General features: G+C 42.3%; 1 protein-coding gene across 8 annotated transcripts in view; it reads right to left on the reverse strand.

Moving 5' to 3' along the window:
• Window positions 1–21,946, reverse strand: part of neo1a (neogenin 1a) — a 147,235-nt gene that overhangs the window by 13,648 nt on the left and 111,641 nt on the right. For 7 of the 8 annotated variants that reach the window (XM_017478193.3, XM_017478191.3, XM_017478188.3 and 4 more), the window contains exons 8-16: window positions 13,552–13,792; window positions 13,147–13,301; window positions 10,386–10,534; window positions 9,972–10,110; window positions 8,800–8,849; window positions 7,636–7,780; window positions 5,410–5,520; window positions 5,126–5,320; window positions 4,586–4,681 (exon numbers count right to left, since the gene is read on the reverse strand). In XM_017478193.3, the coding sequence (XP_017333682.1) occupies window positions 4,586–4,681; window positions 5,126–5,320; window positions 5,410–5,520; window positions 7,636–7,780; window positions 8,800–8,849; window positions 9,972–10,110; window positions 10,386–10,534; window positions 13,147–13,301; window positions 13,552–13,792 (1,281 nt within the window). The remainder of the gene's footprint in view (window positions 1–4,585; window positions 4,682–5,125; window positions 5,321–5,409; window positions 5,521–7,635; window positions 7,781–8,799; window positions 8,850–9,971; window positions 10,111–10,385; window positions 10,535–13,146; window positions 13,302–13,551; window positions 13,793–21,946) is intronic. The other variant, XM_017478190.3, reaches the window with a different exon arrangement.

Raw genomic sequence — 21,946 nt, forward strand, 5'->3', positions numbered from 1 at the left:
ATGCAGTGCTAGATATTCAATAACCACCATTCACAGCCATTTTTAAAAAAAAAATCATTCTTCATTCAGTCAAAGCAATCTGAGCTGACATGTCGTTCATATTGTACAGACATAAGAAACATCACACCACTGTATCTCAACATCCTCCTAAACTATGAAAACACTGGCCTTGTCCTGCTCAAGGTTTCACTTTATTGTGCAACTGCACAATAAAGAACCTTTTTCCACGGAGGAAAACGGAGCACACACAGTGACGCACACGCAGTTTAGAGGCCTCTTGAGAGCTGGAACAAGCACACTGGAGTGTAATACGTATACACACACGCCATATATCTAACTATATCTTTCCAAATCTTGTTGCTAGGTCACAGACACACAGGGTCGAACAACAGCAGGACAATACGATCGTGTTAAAAATCTGACGCTATTAAATCAGTGGCCGCTCACCTGACAATAAAACGCACTGTAAACCACCTGTTTTCCAAAGCACAGGTGCCAAACATTCCTTGGGTTAGTAGGAGGGGGGGAAACATTGCTGCCCGATGAAGATAGGGAAAAACAAAAACAAGTCGCTGGCTCGAGTCCTTCATGGCATAAATATTCTCAGAGAGAAAAACAGTGGAGCTGCTTTACACAGTTCTGCAGTAATGGAGCACACTAATTTGTAAAGCTCACTGTGTTAGCAGGAGGTAGCTACCTGACAGGAATTGTACGAGTACCCCAGATGATGTCATTTTAAACCACAAATAATCAATGATTAATGCTTAAAAACGACTAAAACAGCTTACAGCCATCTCTATAAACACCAGGCTCTATAAATATGCAATTTCGGTTTAACGATAGAATCAATACCAATCGCTAAATCAGCTAGCCAGCTAGTTAAGTGCTAGTAAACTAGCTTTAATTTGTTACAGTGGGGGTTTTGTATTAGAGTCTATCATGATCTCTCAGCCAAAACTGCTGTTAGAAATATAAAACTTAACAATTGTAAGACTCTGTTTTATCACCAACTTTAGCCAAGTTAGCTTTGTTAAGTTTTATACACCTTAGAAAACAGCTTGCTAAAGTTTTTCAGTTAGCAGATGAGTCAGCATTTTTGGCACTGTTTTGTTGTTGCTTTAAAACCCTAGCAAAAATATACTGTTGAGAAATCTGAATAATAATAATAATAATAATAATAATAATAATAATAATAATAACAATAATAATAATAATAATAAAAACAAGGATGTAGAATCAATTTAAAGCTTGCAAGCACAATTTCTGCTTGTTTTTAATCATCATTTTCATTAACAAAGTACCTATCCAGCTAATATCCAGCTCACATTTGTCATACTTATATTATTTAACAACATGGATCATAACAATCACAATGTAGTTTATCACTACCACTAGCCAAGTTAGCAAGACGGTTAGCTAACCCTAATCAAAAGACAAGCTGAGACGGGGGAGCAAATGAGAAAAACTAAAGATGTCTGTGAAAGTCTGGTTAGAAAACTAATATAAGATGTGAAAAAAAGAAAAAGAATATTTCATCGTGAATATTCCAACAGTGCAGAAGGGCACACAGGATTACAGTCAGCATCATACTCGAAGGGATTTGAGTGCTACCAAAACAGCTAACATTATCTAGCTAGTCTGATACACAGGTTCAAGGCTTGTCTTAAAGTTTCCAGGTACCATACTGTACCATCATCTTGCATACTGTATCATGCCAGGTTCAGCCAATAAGCTATTTTAGCACATTTTAGCTCACGTTCTGAATGTCTCAACATAAATAATAAAAACAATGAAATAAAAAGTCACTTTTCCAGTGGGTTCATAAATCTGACCCAAACAATGTATATAGTCAAAATCAGCCACCCAATAGATGCTAGAGAGCTATTTAAATCTATTTCTTTTAATTCTGGGGTCCTTTAAAATGAATAAATGAATAAATAAATGCTACTTAGTGCATTTAACTTGTGCCTGATTCATTATCTCCATACGCTGCTCTTCAAATCTGAACTATCCCCAGACGCTAAAACATGAAGAGAAATCGTATCTGATAAGAAAGACTGTGAGAGTGGGAACAGCGGGTGGTCCTGGAAGCGCCCTGCAACTCGTCGTGTTTCAGTGAGAAACGAAGGCATGACTCAGACCCAGCACAGCACGGCATGCTGGGAAAGAAGAGGCGTGGACCGGGAGCGAAAACCATGGGTGTCTTCTCAATCTCAGCCGTCCAATCTGTTTTCCTTTCTTGTTTTGGGTCTGAATGCTCGCTAAATATATCTGCCATTTACATATTTAGCACGAGGACATATCCAGACACTGTGCTCAGAGATAAAAACCTTGCCTCTTAATCTGAAATGCTTCCCGCTGTCCTGTAAATCCTGTCTAGACACTGCTGAAATAAAATAAAAGAACCTTTTTCTCAGACCCACACGATACTAAAACAGAAGCACTGACAGAACAACAGCTACTCATTTCCCGGCCATCCTTTACTCGCAAAGCATATTGCTATCATGAATAATCAACAAAGTTATGACTAGCTTGCATATTGGATTAGTAAGTGGTTAATCAAAGCTCTGCCTCTGCCTCGCGCACACACTCTTATTACACAGAGCTGCTTAAAGCCGTCCCTGAAGTGCTAATGGTTTGGTTGGCAGCTCATAATCACGGGATTGTCAGAATGAGAACGCTGGCAAGTAGCAGAAACGTTAAAAGAATTATGATCGAGCTGATGTTTTGAATTCATCCTTTTACTGCTTTTTAATGAGACGCCAGTGAGAGTAAAGCCTTTTTAAAAGAAATACTTAAGCGGCTTTCCCCACATCTGTTGCGTATGTGACCAGAATTATGACGTTTCTATGCACAAGAAATGGGAAACCGGTTTACTTCTGTTGAACTCGATAAATATTTATATGAAATACATTTTTTTTTTAAAAACACTTCCATTAATTTATTAGTTAAAGGTCCTTGTAAATGAAGCACTACTTTTTACCCAAAGTGTAGCCAGTGGCCCACATCGCTCGGAGTATACTCGGACATCGCTCGGAGTATACACGGACATCGCTCGGCGTATACACGGACATCGCTCGGAGTATACACGGACATCGCTCGGAGTATACACGGACATCGCTCGGAGTATACACGGACATCGCTCGGAATATACTCGGACATCGCTCGGAGTATACACGGACATCGCTCGGAGTATACACGGACATCGCTCGGAGTATACACGGACATCGCTCGGAGTATACACGGACATCGCTCGGAGTATACACGGACATCGCTCGGAGTATACACGGACATCGCTCGGAGTATACACGGACATCGCTCGGAGTATACACGGACATCTCTTAGTTTCTGCCTTATGGTGCACCGACGCCACAAAACGTTGAAGAATTATTATTATTATAATTATTAATAATTAACAGAATTAGTGTTTTCAAGGCAACTACTGTTATTCTTTAGATGTCTTTTCCTTCTATGTTTTATTCCCCTAACACGTTTCTAGAATTAATTCAGGAGCTTAATGTGCAGACACTATTTAAACTCTGCTTTGAAGGTTTTTTCGGCAAGATTTAGGGAATATTTGTCTTTCTTTTTCTTACTTTGTGCATTTTCTTTTCTTCCCTTTTAGTAATTCCCCTCCCTGTTTACACTTGTTCCTAGTTTCCTCTTTCTCCTTTTCTTTCTGCCTACTTATCCTTTCCCTCATCATCCTTACATTTCCTTTCTCTCTCCATCCTTACATTTCCTTTCCATCTTCTTCTCTACATTTCCTTTCTCTCTCCATCCTTACATTTCTTTTCAATCTTTCTCCATACATTTCCTTTCCTGCTTCTCCCTTTCATTTCCTTACTCTCTCCATCCTTACATTTCCTCTCCCTCTTTCGCTCTACACTTCCTTTACTGCTCTCCCTTTCATTTCCTCCTTACCTAGATTTACTTTCTCGCTTCATCCTTACATTCCCATTTCCTCTTCCTCCTTATATTTCCTTTCAATCTTCCTCTTTACATTCCCCTTCCTGTTTCCCCCTATCTGTCCTTTGCATTTCCTTTTCTTTTTTTCCTTTTCTTTTTTTATTTCAGGCGATTGCAACTACTCAGTGCCCACTCCAAGAAATGCAACTCTAGTTACTTTTTTTTTTTTTTTTTTTTTTAAACTGTATCATTTCAGTATTGTGATGCTGAATAAAACTTCATCAAATGTTGTTGTTTTTTTTGTGTTTTTTTTTTTTTTTTTAAATATCCATCTCATGTCAACGCCATATTGTTAGACAGCTGTACTTTTGAATTTGTATTATATAGTAGTGTTTTGTAGGGCTTGTTTTTCTCTCAGTACATGGAAACCTTGAAATTCTTGTCTGTGGTTATAAATTAGATAGAAAAACACTTTAAAAGATAGTGGAGATGCGTCCATCTTAGTTTGGCTTTGCAGTCATCACATGATAAATCATACTGCCACAAATCAACAACAAAACAAAAACACTATTATCAGGCAATAAATCAGTCATGGAGCAGCACCAGGACTGAAATGTGTGTGCTCAGAGCTACATTAGCAATGTGAGTCAGAGTGATGGTGCTGGTGTTGGTCTACCTGTCTGGGGTCGCGTGAGGGCACTCTCGTACACCGGGATGCCCTCACCTACGTTGTTGTAAGCCTTCAGCGTGATCACGTAGTGCGAGCTGGGATCTGGCGAACACAGAGAGAGAAATCATTTAGCTAATCAAGCCAGCGGCTCCTCTGGGACCCTCGCTCATATTCATCAAAGTAGCGGGGGCGCATATTTAAACACTATTATTGATTCCCTTTCTCATGTAATTAGGTGAATTATGAGAGCTTCAATTATGCATAATTTCTTTGTGTGATTTTTTTTCTTCTTCCCCCCCAGTAAATTTAATTACAGCGAGGCACGGCCTCGGTTACTGGGAGATCTCCCACTTCCCAACATCCGTCCCATGTTTCTCTGCTTCTAGCATAAATTACATTGACTGTAACACGCTTTCAGATGTAATCAGTCACTTAGTTGCTCATGTTAATGAGAATAATGGGCAAAATAAACATACTTTAATGTGTTTCTGCAGGAAAGGAACACAAAATAATTTGAACATAATAATGACTAGAATATTGGCTCACCAAGGTTCTCGATGTTGTAATATCTTTGTTTGTAGTCAACTTTGATCGTTTGGCTATGAGGGTTCCCGATTCCATAGCCTATGATGTAACCTCTAACCACAATGTCCTGGTTCTCTGGTGGAGACCAGCTCACCACGATGCTGTTCACCAGCGGCCGGACATGTAAAGAACCAGGCACATCGGGGACCCGGGTCTCTAAATATCACACATGGAGCGCATTAAGAAATGAAACGCTTGAGTTTTTGGTAGCAAGAGCATGGCAACAGTGTAGTTACAGTTTTTACCGTCCAAATCGCTCTCGAAGGTCTCAGCGGTGGTCCAGTCTGTCGCGGGGCCTGAGCCGTTCACAGTTATGGCTGACACGCGCACAGAGTACTCTGTGCCACGCTGCAACCCTGAAAAGCACCGGAAAAATGATCACGTATACTGTAGCATGTCTGAGCTGAAGTTACGGCTGTAAATCAAGCCAGGAAACAAAAGCACAGATTGCCTTTTGGGGGTTTATAAAAAGGGAGGGGAAAACCCTTCAGGCATGTTGTCTGAGGGCTAAGATGAATGAGCCTAGGCTGTTATTCCTGAAATAATTTAGGGCACAAGCCTCTGGGTAAAACAACCAAAATCACCTCCATACTTCACCTGGACAATATTAACCTAGACAAGATCAATACGTCCACCTGCTAAGAGCATCCTGATATTCTCAATGGAGCTGATTTATCAGTTTATTTTGTCCATAAAGGTTTTCGCAGGCAAAACTGTAGTTTCTCCAACACTGACGTTTTACGTATTCACGTGTGGATGTTGATCAATGCCTACAATCGGTAAATTACCGAGCGTGTTTACGGCACAGCGAATGGACATTTAGTGATGCCCACAAAACTCCATAAAAGGCACAACTCATAACGAGTTATTCAAAGCAACGAGTCAATCATGAAAGTAATAAGGAGTGTACTAAATCCTCCACTAACGCACTCAGCCACTGCAGCTCGTCTGACACGTCCTCCTTTTATAGACCGCCATTACTTTTGTCTGAATTGATCGGCTAGACTTACTTGTGGAATTATGGAACATTTGGCTAATTATGCTAACGCTCCTGTAAAGTACTTACGAATACATTTGTTCATATATAGGTTGATAAATGAGGCTCAATGTCCCTTAAAAATATGGATAAATCTAATCCTCAGCTGGCGCTGTGCTGCACAGAAACACAACTTGGCAGGTTATACTGCCTACACATATCACTCGAACAGCGACGTAAAGAGGAAAAGCACTTCAGCTGTCTATAATCTCAGAAATATCAGCAATCTGGTTTGTGCCTTGGGTCTGTTTTGGAATTAAAAAGGCACGGCGGCCCGCATGCGGTCTTTAAATAACGCGTAGCGCTTGTAATTGCTTTTAAATGTTAATAAGCGTCTGCTTCGGCAGCGTTTGAACACTAAATGCCGAAGAGCTGTTGCTCTCCCCGGAGCACTTCCGGCAGCCGCTGAAGGAGAACGTCCTCCACCTGAGGCTCTGCGGCTCGCTTTGAACTGACAAACATGCCATCATCTTTGGCCCGAACATGATCGGGAATGCACGGTAAGCGTATATTTTGCTTGTTGCCGGTCGCTGCATGATGCGTAAACATATGCATGCGTATGAATTTAATGCCATCGTTTGTTTGTTTGAAACATTATTATTATCACATGTATGTGCTTGTATTTAAATTTCCTGCCCCAAGGAGGATTCCCGAAGTAGAATCTACCTCCACTCAAACGCAAGGGCAGAAGCGGAGCTTTAAGAGTTATCTCGCACACTTATGTACAGTGGTCTCAGTGAGAAGACTTTAAAAATAAATAAATAAATAAAATTAAAAAGTCTAGCAAAAATTGTATTTATTTTATAAACTACATGGTGCAAAGACCAGCACGAGCAGACGTTTCAGCACGATGACTCCTTCAGTGCTCACATCGCAACAAACATTCACCCTTTTCTTAGTAGATTATCAATTAGGGACAATCAGCAGGATTCAATTAGCAAAAGTAGAACTCCTAGAGAGTATGGGCGTTAACATCTGAGACACAGAATATTACAGATATACAACTGCAGTGTGGCTTTGTTATAATGTCCACTGTTAAAAGCGCTATACAAATACATCTGAATTGAATTGAACAGTAAAGTACATTAATATAAACACCTGTGCTTTAAATTACAGCTGGACTCCTGTCATAATCGCACTTTCTGACCAATCGGAATGAAGAATTCGATAGTTTTAGGACACCGTGTCCATTTTTAGGACGTTTTTGCGTTTCTGACTGCAAACGTTCTCCCGTGGGACTCGTTTCGGCATCACTCGTGTCAGCTTAGCTTCCATGTTTGATTCACCTCGCGCAGTTGAACTGAATCAGGCTGGAAATGTGTTCTCACAAGGGATGGCAGACAAAGACTGCCTTAGACGAACCAAACCAAGGAGATCAAACGCACTGGTGATCAAAATCAAAAGACCGGGACACGGCATGAGTGAAAGCGTTTACCATCTATGAGCTTGCTGAGCTGGTTTCCTGTGGTGATCTCCAAAGGTTCACTCTTCCTCGTGCCTTTCTTGTAGCGAATCTTGTAGTCTATGATCTCTCCGTTCTGAGCGTCAGCTGGAGGGGGCTGCCATCGCACCATGAGGCTCTGCACATTCACATTCGTTTTTTAAAAAAAAATCATCACATAAATCTCCAGTATATCACTGTATATTATACTCTGAGCGTGAGCTAATACCTAAGCCAGTATGCCCCTGAGGTGGCCGTTAAACAGTGTGCACTTTCTCTGCATGTTTATTTCCTGAAAGTTTCATCACAAAGGGCATTAGAGGGGAAGTGGAGGCTGGCTCACACCGAGTCCATGAATAATATACAGAGCCAGGAGGAGCAGGCAACAGAGAGAAGAGAGCTCTGCTGCCCGGTGATGGAGACAGGCTGCTTCCAGCATTGCATGCTGGGTAAACTCGAGGTAGGGAAGATGGGAAACCCAGCATGGGAGGGGAGTTAATTAATGGTACGCGCCCACGGCCTTGTGTTCACAGTCCGGAGGAATAATCCAAATTAAATTTCCACTAAGCGTGCAATTACCTTATTCTCATTTTCTACATGTTTCAATTTAACTCACTGCATTTTTTCTTCTTCCTTTTTCGCTCTACAAAACTAGTTTGAATTAATTAACTTGTAAAGTAGCAGAGGGAAGAGCAGAGAGCGGTGCTTCACTGGGCGTTTGCGGTGAAAAACGCAGCGTTACTTCCTCACCCATGCGAATGCATGTGTCCGCAAACAGACTTCAAATAAGTGAACAGACTTCATGGCTTGGAGAGATACTCCGGCGACTCGTCCGTACGCAAGCCGAATCTCAAACAGACTTTTAAACTACTCCGGAAGGGACAGGAAGGGACCGATTCTCCATGCACGCTAAGAAAATATCAATTGTCCGTATAAACAGCTTGCGGGGAGGAGGAGCGGAGAACGGAGGAAGAGTGATTGAGAGACTAAGGCGTTGTGACAGCCCTGTAGTCGAGCGCAGATGTGCTGCTCGATGCAGTTAGAACGCACTAACAGATGAGAGGCAGGAACGGACGCAGTGTGCGCTTCACCCAGCGCATGTTTAGCCCGCGAGGCGTTATTCAGCTCACGATTTTTAGCCAGCTGGGACCTGCTTACCTTTGAGTTTAGCACCTCCACAGTCATGTTCTGGGGTGCTGCACTGGGGACTGGAAGGAAAACAAAAAAGGGTAGGGGGTTAAATTTCCAACAAACGCATAGATTTGAAAGTCTATATCAAGCAACATGTCAGTGTAGCAGGGATGAGCATGAGTTTTACAATAAATACATGAAAGAGTAGTTTTGTAATGTTTCTCAAACGGTAAAATCTGTCCAGAACTGGAGGTATGATCTTTAAAAGGTTGTAACACTCAGGGGTGGAAACTTGTGGTCTACATGGACTGCAAAAATAAATGAAAGCAAGTCAATTTAGTGTATTCTAGGCCAGATCTGTATCTATGGCTTCAAAAAAAATGTGCAGTGACGTATTAGAGTATTTAACACACGAGAAGTGTAAACAAAGCCATGAAGAAAAAAAAAAACCCTTTAGCATCGCACCACCTCGCCCTTAATTCATTTCCTGTAACAGCAAAAAAAACCAAGAAAAAGGCCATCCAGTGGCATGATGTCTGATGAAAAAAGCCAGAAAGACGCATTCGCTTCTAGAAACGTTTCATTTTGCTTCGCGCAGAGTTCATCTAGGTGAGCTGAGCAATCACGGACTTGTGAGACAACAGTAAACAGGAGTGTGGATTGTGGTCTCTTATTTCTAATAATTACGTTGCGGTTACCCCAGACCTTTGTTATTTTTATCCTTTATCCTAAATTAATGCACTGCCTATAAACACTGGTAACCATAGTAACGTACAGTTAAACTCACAGCTTCATTATTAGTAAGAGATGCGGCACAGACGCAGGTAATTCCCACATGCACAATCTATCTCACTAGACTCCACGGAGGCAACCGGAAGTTCTCTTCCTCCACGCCGTGCATTACGATCGTATCATGCACACCTAGCCGTGGATTATCCCTTACTAAATGAATAAATTAGCTAGCCAGCTAATGTCACAAATACATTCCCTACATCTTGCATTAAGTATTATTAAGGGATGCAAATACAATAAATTATATAAAGCTGTACTCGGATAAACCACACTCGCTTTTTTATTTTTCTTATTTCTATTTGATTATGCTTCTAAATATGACCTGGATTAATCAAGCTGCGAGCATTGTCAACTTGTTTTATGGCTACATAAACCGTTTAACGAAGAAAAAAAAAAGTTCTTCTTACCATCTGAGTAAGTCCGCACTGACACATCTTCTGTAGAGACTCCAGGTCCGTGCTTGTTGTGGGCCACGACTCGGAAGTTGTACTCTGTGAACTTCTTCAGCCCAGACATGGTGTAGGACAGTCCACTAACCTCAATGTCCTAGAGGAGAGCAGTAGAGACACATGATATCATATCACAGCATGCATATATATGTGTATATATGTGTATATATATATATATATATATATATATATCTCAATCAGAGATATATATATATATATATATATATATATATCTCAATCAGAGATATCCGAGGAGGCAGGAAAAGCAGAGATGTTAAACTGCAGTCCTGGAAGACTCTCCATCCACTATAACACTCCATTTACAGATTTAAAGAGAGACATTCAGTGACCGCAATCTCTGTGAAGAACTACCTTCTCATTGCCCAGGCTTTTCTCCATGTAGTATACTTTATAGTTCTGGATGTCGCCGTTGCCAGTCAGTGGTTTGTCCCAGCTCAGGCTGACTGAAGAGGAGGTCTGGACCACGGCTTGGAAGTTGGGAGCGGGTCCTGGTACTTGAACTGAGAGACGAGGGAAACAGCAAAGAACACCGAGTTAAACGACGTTTCATGTCGCAGGTTTCCACCTACTGTTTATGGGGGTGTTTTTGTTCCACAAATACAAATAGTACTCACAAAGAATTTGCTTCTCAATAAAAAAAATAAAAAAAATTAGCTCACACATAATTTTGGAACACGCAAAACCTGGGATTCATCTACGCGACACGGTGTGTGTGTATGAAATGTGGATTTCGGAAACATTTCTCACACAGACTGTACAAATCAATCCACGAATTTGTGTTTGTTTTTTTTTTAAAACTATGTCTGCATCAGCCAAGCAAACTGTGCAACTGTTCATGAAGGCCCACTTCTGACCAATCAGAACAGAAAAATGCTCAACCAATCAGATAAATCTTTCAATAGCAGCACTTTTTGCTTGTTGTAAAAAAAATTAACAATTTCTTCTTCTTTTTTTTTTTTTTGAATGTGTTTTATGTTACGGATTCTCATCATTTCAAACAGGTTTAGGGTTCGTCAATGCTTCAGTTAAGCCTAGCTGAATCCTAGCTGGGGCAGTGGAGGCTCAGAGGTTAAAGGGTTACTGATCAGAAGGTCAGGAGTTCAAGTCCCAGCACTGCCAAGCTTCCACTGTTGGGCTCTTAACCCTCAATTGCCCGGTTGTATAAATGAGATAAATGGATAAGAGCGTCTGCCAAATGCCATAAATGTAAATGTAACCCTAACAGTTTGATACAGTGCCTCAATATCAAAGTTCTCTGTAACGAAGTGTTTTGCGACACCCTTTGAAGGCAGCAATGCATCACAACATGGCCAACATACGCTAAGAATTCTGTTAGACTAGACTGAATAATAATACCTCTGGGAAACCATTAACGAATATTCCATGACTACACCGGCTACTTATCAACAGACATGAAATCTTACACAAACTGCTCTCGTTCCACCGTGCACGGTTCTTCTACGTTAGTTGTTTGAAGACTGTCTCCTGCACCTTAGTTGACACAATGAGGATTGTGGGATATCTGGACAGTGATGGATGGATAGAAGCTGCCTTGAAATTTTTTTTTTTTGTCAATAAATCAGGCACATTAGAGAATCTCAGAAGGCAGCATTCTGTACAAACATTCGATCCGGACACGACTCGACGCCGTCCTGACTCGTTACGTACATTCTCATTATCTAATGAATCTAGTATTTCCATATTTACTTTCCGACCTAGGAGAAGGAAGACAAACACATCAACAATCCCCTCCATATTAGGTGAAAGTGAAAAGGGGAAAAAAAGCAACGTGACAAAAAACACACTTGTTTAAATATATTCGCACGGTCGTCACATGTTCGCTGTGAATATGCCTTTAATGTCAGAATGTTCCAACTCGCGCATGCACTTCAAACAGAAATCCTGACAAAGCCACTCAGTAAAAGCGTTCCCCTCAGCTCGGAATATGACAGTGACGGGACGACAAGTGACTCCATCAGCTCCTGCGCTACGGAGTCGAACAGCGCCAGCCCTTTCTGTGATGTTTATTTAATCGTGTTAGTTTAGCGGAGGTAAGAGAACGAAAACAGCGATCCGGGCCGTTTAGCATCTACTCATCGCTGTCATGAAAGATTCCGAAAAGATCACAATGAACGGCTCTGACAGCTGAGCGTAATGCATTTGAGGCTTTTAAATCTAAAGAAACCATCACACGATTAGAGTGTAAATATAGATTCGCCCATCTGGTCTTTAATAAATCCATGTAATATAAGATGTTATGCTTCATAACCGTGATTCAGAGATCATTACCCACTGATCACATCTGTCGTGCGAGAAGGTCTGGGATCTAACTATTACACGTGATCCATTAAGAAAACTTTGATCAGCAAATTTAAAGGATTGAGTGAAGAATCAGAGTCGTTTATCTCGGTTATACAGGCTCGTTCTTATATTAGTTACGTGTGCTTACGTGCGCTTCCCCGGGTTATCCCAGAGGACTGTCTGGAATACAAGACGCAGATTATGCAGTTCACCGAGTACGTCTGTGTGTGATGTGTGTGTGCTGCATACACACGGGAAAAGCGACAGACTCTGTTGGAGGTCCTGCCTCTGGAAGCAGGTCAACAGTTGAGACCTCATTCATAACATGAAGTGGAGGCTGATTGGCTAGCGCAGCCTCCGCAGGGTGCCAGGATCCCACTAGCACTCATTATGAAGTGCTTATGCCAACCTGCGCCAAGGACACACAGGGTCAGCGCCGACCCAGAAAGCTGCTCTCTCTCTCTCTCTCTCTCTCTCTCTCTCTCTCTCGCTCTCGCTCTCTCTCCTAGGCTGTGCATGAGCTGATAAAGTTTCAAACAAACGTGAGATCAGCCTTCAGGAGCAGAACGTTCCAGTGTTTTCCTAGTGCACGTGTTTGCGTTTGTGATTTTGCAACGTTAACAAGGTGCTTCGGAGAGAAGTGTAGGAGGAACAACAGCCCTGGAGGAACATGTGATAGTAATTCTTCCTGCCACATGGGCCGTTTCCCAAAAGTACTGAGAGGTGCTGGGCTCTTTAAAAAAAAACAAAACAAAACAAAAAAACAAAAGAGCAAATCTCTGTGACATTATCTTTCTTTTTAAGCTCCTACCTTCTGGCTGGGTGGCGACCTTCAGGGGCACTGAGCTCTCTCCACGGCCGTGCTTATTGTACGCCACCACTCGAAAGGTGTACTTGGTGTCTGGCTTGAGGTTCTGAATGGTGACCTGCATTTCGCCCGGCCGGCTGGTGTTCACCGTCCTCTCCCTGTAGAATGAGAGACGATACGATCAGACTGTAACACGAGCTCAGCGCCGACTCAACGCCTTTAATAATTAAAAAAAAAACAACCTGCGTGACTGCCAAGACGTCTATTCAAGTGCTGTCGCTTTGTCATGGCGCTTAATACCGTTGGGAGGAACCACATATTCAAAACCCGACAAAGGCATGCCAAAACACAATGCGGAAATTTTCAGATACTAATCCGTGTGGAGCCGAGTTAAAGTTTACGTCCTACCTTTTGGTGCTCTCCAGACCGTAGTAGACGGAGTAAGTGATGTCGTCGCCGTGTGGCTCGAGCGGCAGGCGCCAGGTCAGCTTGATGAAGCGGGTGGACACCAGGGACGCCACTACGTCACGGGGGGCCGAGGGCACGGGACCAGGGACGGGAGCGGGGTCGGAGCCGGAGCTTCCTCCTGAGCCTGGTGTTACACGGTCAGCAGTGGCACGGATCAGTGTGGGTGAGGGAGAGGGGGTGGCTACATCATTGATTGGAAGCACGTTGTGGATGAGTGAAGTGAGAGTGAGGTGAGATTGAAGTGTTGAAAATGAAGGGTGCAAGAAGGAAAGGAAACAGCAAATGAAAAGGACAGGGAGGGAGGGAAAAACATAACAAAAAAGGCATCCATGATGGAGTTCTACAGAAGACTAATAAAAACAATGGAATTACAGTGGAATAATCACAAACGCAAAAAAACAATGAGCAAAATGCTGGAGCAAAAAAGAAGGCCCAAACAGACAAAAAAAAAAAATCAGAAGGAGGGGTGAAATGCAAAGAAATGATAAAGACTCAATGCCAGGAATGCACTACAGCACTGAACTGAGATCAGTTTCAGCTAAAGACCCTGGAGAGACCCTGAGACCCATCCATCTTAATAACTAGCACATTTTACAAAGCTGGCACAGCCTCCCACTATGGCTTTGACATTCTTCACACAGATATGTGAAATATTTCAAATCCAGACCACTGGAACAAACTGTGGTTGGCCTTCAGCATATCTTACTCTTGTTTTCCACTGACAGGGTGAAACTTGAGAAAATATTTTCTTTAAAAAGCCATCGCCTATTGTTCTTGCGAATTATATCCTCTCTAAACTGAACTATTCCAAGTATGCACAATATGAACACAATCATAACCCCTTTCTCTGCCTGACAGTAAAAATCAATCACGGTCATAAACGTAGGTCTACGGTGAGGTTAATTTAATCCGAAAATACGAAGACGGGCGCCGATATTCGCCTGAACCCATGTACCAGCCAAGAAACTGAAATATTATTTGAAACCTCTCTGAAAGCAATGCTGTATTAGCATGGTGAAGCGAACATGAAAACAAACATTCCAGGTACATAACGTGGCCAGAGTGTGGTTTTATTCATTGCAATTAAAGCTGGCACTCCATTATCATTCGATCGTTATGATGATCGATCATTTTATTCGGAGAAATACGAGCGGTTTTCCAGGCACAACATTGGCCATAATTACACTACCATTGCTGCTTCTCTGCTGCAAATCCATTTTTGTACACACTAAAGCTCTATCTGCAGCTGACCCATAATGCTCCATTCAGAAAACTACAGAGGCTAATGACACCCATCTGTAAAACACTCATTAATGGTAAGACCCATTAGTCTATAGCATTAGTCAAAGGATATGACCCATTAGCTAGAGAGCAAATTAAACATTAGCTGCAACAATTATCGGATCCAAAAAGAGAAACAAGGAGCCATGAACGTTCAGCCAACAAGTTTCATGTTCTGCATTTAGCTTTTGTTTTGTCTACAAGTGTGTGTGTTTCAGCTCTGCATCTTCGTTGTCCATGTGCTAGCAGTTGAATCGCCTCGGTCTTGCTCGTACACACTGTGCCAAAATAAGCTTTCAGAAATCTGCTCCAGGATTGACCTCGTTTCGAGGCTGAGCTTCGGTAAACAGCAAAGGCTTGACTTCAGATGAATCAGGGTCGGAGGCCGGGAAAAGGTGAAGGGAAGGGTGATTGTACTGAGTGAAAATCGCACTGAAGCCATGTGCAGGTTTAACTATCCATCTGCCTCCGCTGTGTTTTCGATCCCTCTCATTTTCTGTCCAAAACCCAACAAGCGCACTCGCAGCAACACACGGTGGCTAACAGCGAAAGACTCGTGTTTGTTCTATTCATAGCAAAGAGCAATTGCTGGTGTCGTCGGAACAGATGGCAACAGTGCCTTATTAATGGCAGACATTACGGCTTGGTGGAAAAGGTCACCGGGCCGTATGAAAAAGAAAACTATTAGGAGGAAAGTTGCAAGGACTTTCGGACCATTTCTCTCCATAGAAACAAACAGAAGAGAGCCAGTTAACCACCTGCAACAAGAGAAGTTTCAAGCGATAACGATGTGCAAAAACCGACTCCAAGCCTTCAACTATTAGCAATGTGAGCCAATGTGCTTGAGATACAGCACATTGCTAATGACTAATTACACAGATATTGATTTGAGCTTCGAAAATACAGAGGACCAAGTATGACCCAATGGATGTAATGGCTGTTTCATTCATGTAATCCTCCTGAACCAGATGCAAGTGTGATGGGTTTACATTCACCAGGGCATTATTGATATCTACAGGTCAAGCTTAAAAATATTGATTCTTAATATTATGGCACATGTTCAAGGCCTTATTCTTTCTCTGTACGCTCCACGTTCTTTCTCAGAGTCTCTAATGATAACAGCAGGCAAGACCCATTCTGACAGCTGGTGACATGTGGGTGAGCTGCTGATCTGCAGACAAAGGCTAAATGCTTGATACACAAGGGGACAATGCTTTTAGGAAGGAAGTTAAGAAAATCAAAATCATACATCTTTTATTTGTTGTTTGTTTTACTTGTTCAGGCCAGGCTCCTGAACAAATCTTCCTGACCGCAGGGGGATGAATCCCGGCGACACATTACTACATTCCACCTCGAGTCGCAAAACACCGTTATACAACAAATTTATAAGCCGCATCTTCAAGATAAAGAATTGCGCAATTTGCACTAGAAAGCGTTGCCTGGTCAGCGTGACATCTTATAAATGAAACTTGATCGGTCTTGCAGTGGTTTGGTTTCGCATTCGCCTCAGAGTCTGCACAAAACGCTGCAGTGTCAGCACTCTGCCAAAGCAGCACAGAGAATGTCAAGAAAATGGGAGGATGATGGATTAAAGCAAGACACCCTTATTGAGATTAAATGCATTAAAGCTACTCTCTCAGGCGATGGGGAATGACTTAGCCTCCTCTCAGACTTCGCCACCTTCCTGAGATATATCCAGGAGATAAAAGTGGGTTCAGTGAGGAGTATCTGCCAAGGCTGTTGCTTTACAGAGCAGGATACACTGCCTAGCACAAGAGTGTTGGATTACGGATCTCTGCATAGTCCTTGCGGGTAACAACCGGGTTTCAGACGAGGTGGAAGGACTCCCATCCAGACGAGGTGGAAGGAGGCATGGACTCCCATCATGGTCCAGATCCAGACATCGGTTCCATCGAGCTCCACAGTCTAATTTCAGCTTCTGCATGATGCTCAGAGACCTACACTCTTAGGAGAAAGGATACTGAAGTGTATTTTAATTGCTGCTGTAGTGGTACCCTTACCTTCTTCACCTTTAATGTCTTTCACATGGAAATGAAGACAGGGTAATTACGTTTCCTTCAGGATAACAGTTCCTTCTACATTGCATTGGAAGTCTGCTAAATATTCATCCATCTCCCAGTGGCTAAAGGACGTGATGGTGTTTTTTTTTTTTTTAAATTCGAGAAAATAAAGCATACGATGAGGGGTTGTACTGACAACCCCTGACAAAAAAAAGTTGGGTTTTTTTTGTTTTTTAATAAATGGCAACCCTTTATTTAATATTTTATGGAGTTACAGACACTTCCCACTTGAATTTTTGTGCCCGTTGTTGGATTTTACAATATAAACATAACCAGATATAGATATTGGTTAACCGGGGTGGGGTGGGTTGTTTAGTTGATTGTACTCTTTAATTTTGTTGTTCTTTTCTACACTATGTATGTATGTGTGTGTGTGTATATGTAAGTATAACCAAAAAATGAGAATGGTATTGTTGCTCTGTGACAGGAAGCTTGATTTCTTTCTCAAAAAAAATATTTTGGAAAAAACAACAACAACAACGACAACGAAAAACAGTTCCTTCTACCTTCATGGTGTCGTGATGGGGAAACTAAAATGCCTCAGCCAGGATGCGGATAGTCCGGGGCTGGCAATTGTTTCCGAGCCATGCTGTTCAGTAGAGAAGCGATATTAGCATGCAAAGGAGTGGGAAATGGAGGCAGGTCCATTAACACAGACTTGTAAAAGGCTGGCTTGTGGTCAGTGGTACGGGCACTTGGGCAGGGTGGCACCTTCCGAGGCACTTTGTGTCAACAGTCAGCTGGGCTCTCTTTCGAAGAGCTTTTTGAAACAAAACAAAAAAAAGCACTGCAAGGTGGCACCTGGAGCTGATGGCTGAGGACACTCATTTAATGCTTCACTGAGATTCTCCTCTCAGGCTTAGATCAGTTGCCCAGTGAGCTTTCTGCAACTGCTAGACATGGTGACCTTCAAACACTGCCTAATTTGCTGGTAGTGGATGCAACGATGCAAGATTTTTTATGATTCTGCCATCCATGCTGTCAGAGCTTCAGTTTTTATCGTACATGTTAGCAAACAGTCGGTCCATCGCTATCCGATTGCAGACTTTGTTTCTGGGGTTCCTGTGGCTTCCAGCAGAGGAGAAATGGCTTCACAATAAAAGGCAGAAAATAAGCAGTTCCACAAAAAAAAAAAAAAAAAAGTCATTCACAAAAGCTTTTATGTGGCAAGGCAAACAGCACAACATCTTGTTTGAACTGAGCATCTCGTGTTATGGTACCAATTGTGTGGGGTCAGCTGGTATTATTCTTCTTCATTTGATCACAGCACTTCCATTACACTGCTCCCGTCCTAAAACCATGTTAGACCCCTGGATATTAACCAGTAAGCCTTGTAAACAACGAAAGAATGTGAAAAGTCAGTCTGGGGGCTTTTGCGGTGCTATAAATAACAAACATGTGTGCTCTTCTATTAGTTGGTGTTCGCCACACAGGCCTAATTTAAGTGTCAACGGAAAACCAAGACCTCTCTGTGGAGGCATTCTGCTCATGTTTTATAGCCTTGCAATCCTAGAGCATCACACGAAACAAGCAAAATAATCACCAGTACTGTCCAATTCAGCCGTGGTGTACCTTGGCACCCCCCATTTTACCCCTGATGCATCCCACAGACAGATACCCGACCAGTAGAGCTGCAACTGGAGCAAGTCAGGGGATCGACCGTGGGAAAATCTGCTGGGATTTGAAAACAAGGGCACCAGGGTGCGATGGTGTGGGGGTGCGTCCTGCGCCACGTAGCCTGACCAGGCTCTCCATGCAGTAGACAAGCAGCCATTATGGGCAGATCTGCTGAAAAAGGCTGTTGTGAGTCAGAGGCATCTTGTGGGTTTTATTTTCTCCTCCTTCAAGCAGGGAGTTGCAGAGCAACACATCGCTCGGCTCGCCCCATGTGGAAAATTCCTCACACTCCACCAACCGCACCCAAGCACCACAAACCTGGAGATTAAGTCTGAGTAAAGAACACTATGGGAGGATCAAACAAACACTGGTAAATCGCTTTCATGGGATGCTGGTGTTATATGAGGCCTCAAGGAGGAAAATAAAGTGAAAAGGAAATGATTAAAAAAAAAAAAAAATTGGGACAAAATAAAGAAGCGTCTAGGAGCCACAACTAAAAGCGGAGTGAAGGAAAATAAGCATTCAAATGCAAATATGAAATCATTTGAATTCAAGTGAGGCAAATAAACAGGATTGAACCAAAGGACAAAGAGTCCACCGACAAACAGTGCCACACCAATTTGTACGAGTAAAAATATGGCTAAAAGACACCTTGCGTGAGAAAACACTAATCCCCGATCCAAAAGCTGAAATCCAATCCAGTCCAATGAGCTAAAAAACTTATTATGAGATATGGAAAAAATGATAACCTAGCCCACATTTCTATTCACTGCCTCTAGTTTCTTTTTTCCTCGTCTTACAAAAACACAACTATCCCTCTGTTGTCTGGGAGAAAAAAAATCAACACAAACCTTAGCAATAGCAGAGTTGAGCTTTAAGGTAATAATAGCCTGTCGGAGCATGAGAGAAAAACAAAACAACTCGGGCGGAAAAAAAAAATTGAAGGCTCTGTGTATGGGAGAAAAATAGGCCAGTGATAGAAAACGTTGAGTGAGAAAAACAAACAACAAAGCGATTTCTTCCCCGTGCTTACTGAGCGAGCGATAGAACGTATTTAAATAAACATGCATGCTTTAATGAACAAGCTTACCAGTTCAGCATGTGCCAATCCAGATGGTAGTGAGGCCCAGGGCTTCAACAAATGCCTTCCACTACACCTGGCAAGCTGCTTTAATAGCAACAAGCTGAATAGTATTGGCAGAATGGAGTATTTACAGGCAATTTAGTGTAGTGCATGCTGGGAACATCACGGGCCTTCTGAGAAAAAAAAAATCTTATTAAAGCACTAGTGCCTTTCTTTTCTTCCCCGTCTTCCGTATCTTCCGCTTAGGCAGAGCTGCTAACCCTGATGATGAATCAGTAGTCCCAAAGGGGGTAGGATGTTAAGAGTAAAAAAATAAATAAATAAACAGTGTGTTTATAAAAATAAAATAAAAGACCCACATCACAACACACTACCTTTTCCGATATAGTCATTTTACAACTCGCTCGTCTAATGTCCCTCGTAGAAGCAGTTAAACGGCTCCACACAGCTTACATTTACACTGTTCATCCACCTATTGCTTCATTCAGTGGATGAAATTGTTGGGCTTACTTGTTTAACGTTAGCTAAATCAAACATGTACTACTGGTTAGCACGTTTGCCTCGTACCTCCAGGGTTGGGGGTTCGAATCCCGTGTCCCCCCCGGGTGTGTGGAGTTTGCGTGCTCTCCCGGTGTTTCAGGGGTTTCCGATAGGTACTCCGGTTTCCTCCCTCAGTCCAAAAGACATGCACCGTAGGCTGATTGGGATTTCCATATTGTCTGTAGTGTGTGCAATTGTTCCATGCGATGGATTTGCACCCCGTCCACAGTGTCCCCCGCCTCATGAGCCTCATAAGCAGTAGGAAGGAAGGAAGTATAGAAGGATGGATAAAAGGATGGATGAATTTACCGAGGGGCTTTCAAGGGGAAAATCAGGAGAGAGCAACAGCAGCTGCAACATTCATTCACCATCCTCGGTTATCTCACGGTATCTTCGCAAGCTTCTGTCATATGATGTGACACTTCGGCCAAGATGTTTTTATACTGATTTAGCTTTATAAGTTAGTATCAGTGCTCGACATGTTTGCACAGTACCTGTTTCGGGGTTTTCTTTTAAACCGAAATACTCCGACACATGTGGCGTGCTGTTTCTTTTGGGTACCAACATGTCCACTTCACCCTGGAGCTTACTCACTAGCTCAGAGGAACATTCAGCGCGTGTTCAATTAATAGATCTGCTTTGTTGTCACGCACAGCACTCATGATGATTGCCAGCTTAAGACTGGACATCTACGGGCCATATAAGAGGACACTCAACAATAATGACGACACTATTGGCTAATTCAAATCACAGCTCTTGTGATCTGAAAACTGCACTCTTTTCAAAACGCAATTTCAACACGGTTCATCGTCCAGCCGTACTTCACGGACCCCGCTTCGAGAACCACTGTACGAGCGTATTCCGACGTTAAAACGCGCGGTTTCTAGGCAAAACACGTAAGGTTGAGAAGCGACGTCGTAATATTGGGCACAAATCTGACAACTAGTTTTACCAGATGGCCACATTTCAAGGGGAATATTCCAGAAATATAATGTTGTCTCCACTAGCGAATGACACATGACCACCAAGACCAACCAAGGCAGCCATGAGGGTGAGGTTTCTCAGCCACGACATAGATGTAAGCGCGCATGAACACATCGACCGGGTGTGAATACTCTGACAGTAAGGGAGCAGAGGCAAATATCACCGTACACTTCATTTACACCATTACCATCAGTGCTGAAAGACTTGATTCACTAATCCTAATTCCCAGCCGTTCTAAAGAGACTTAGATTGATACTGTTTTATTAGCATGTGATCTCTGGCCTGCAGCTGCTGTCGGTGCATTGTGGGGAGCAATACGCAAGACTGCACTAAGCAGCTTAAAGCTCAAGTACAATAGAGAGAAATGATACATGTTGCAATGATGCAATGATGAATACATATCAATCACACAAGCCGTAGAACCCAGTGGAAGATGGCAACAGGCTGCATGTCAGTATTGAAGTGGGATTGGTCTGAGATTTTTTTAAAATTATTTATTTATTTTTTATTTTTTTTAAAGCACACAAAAAAAAGCTTGACATCGCTTTTGTATGTTGTGTTTTTTTGTTGGTTTTTTTAAACCACATTCCTCTTGACTTGCACTTACTCCACATCACATGTGGAATTACATACGAATCACATGTAAAACATGTTCTGGCGTTTGAGGAAAATACTCCAAATGTGAAAGCTGCGTTAATCAGTAAAAGCCGATGAAAACTATCGTATAATATATTGGAGTATAAAAGTT

Source organism: Ictalurus punctatus, chromosome 10, assembly GCF_001660625.3.
Source record: "Ictalurus punctatus breed USDA103 chromosome 10, Coco_2.0, whole genome shotgun sequence".
Classification (NCBI taxonomy): Eukaryota; Metazoa; Chordata; class Actinopteri; order Siluriformes; family Ictaluridae; genus Ictalurus; species Ictalurus punctatus.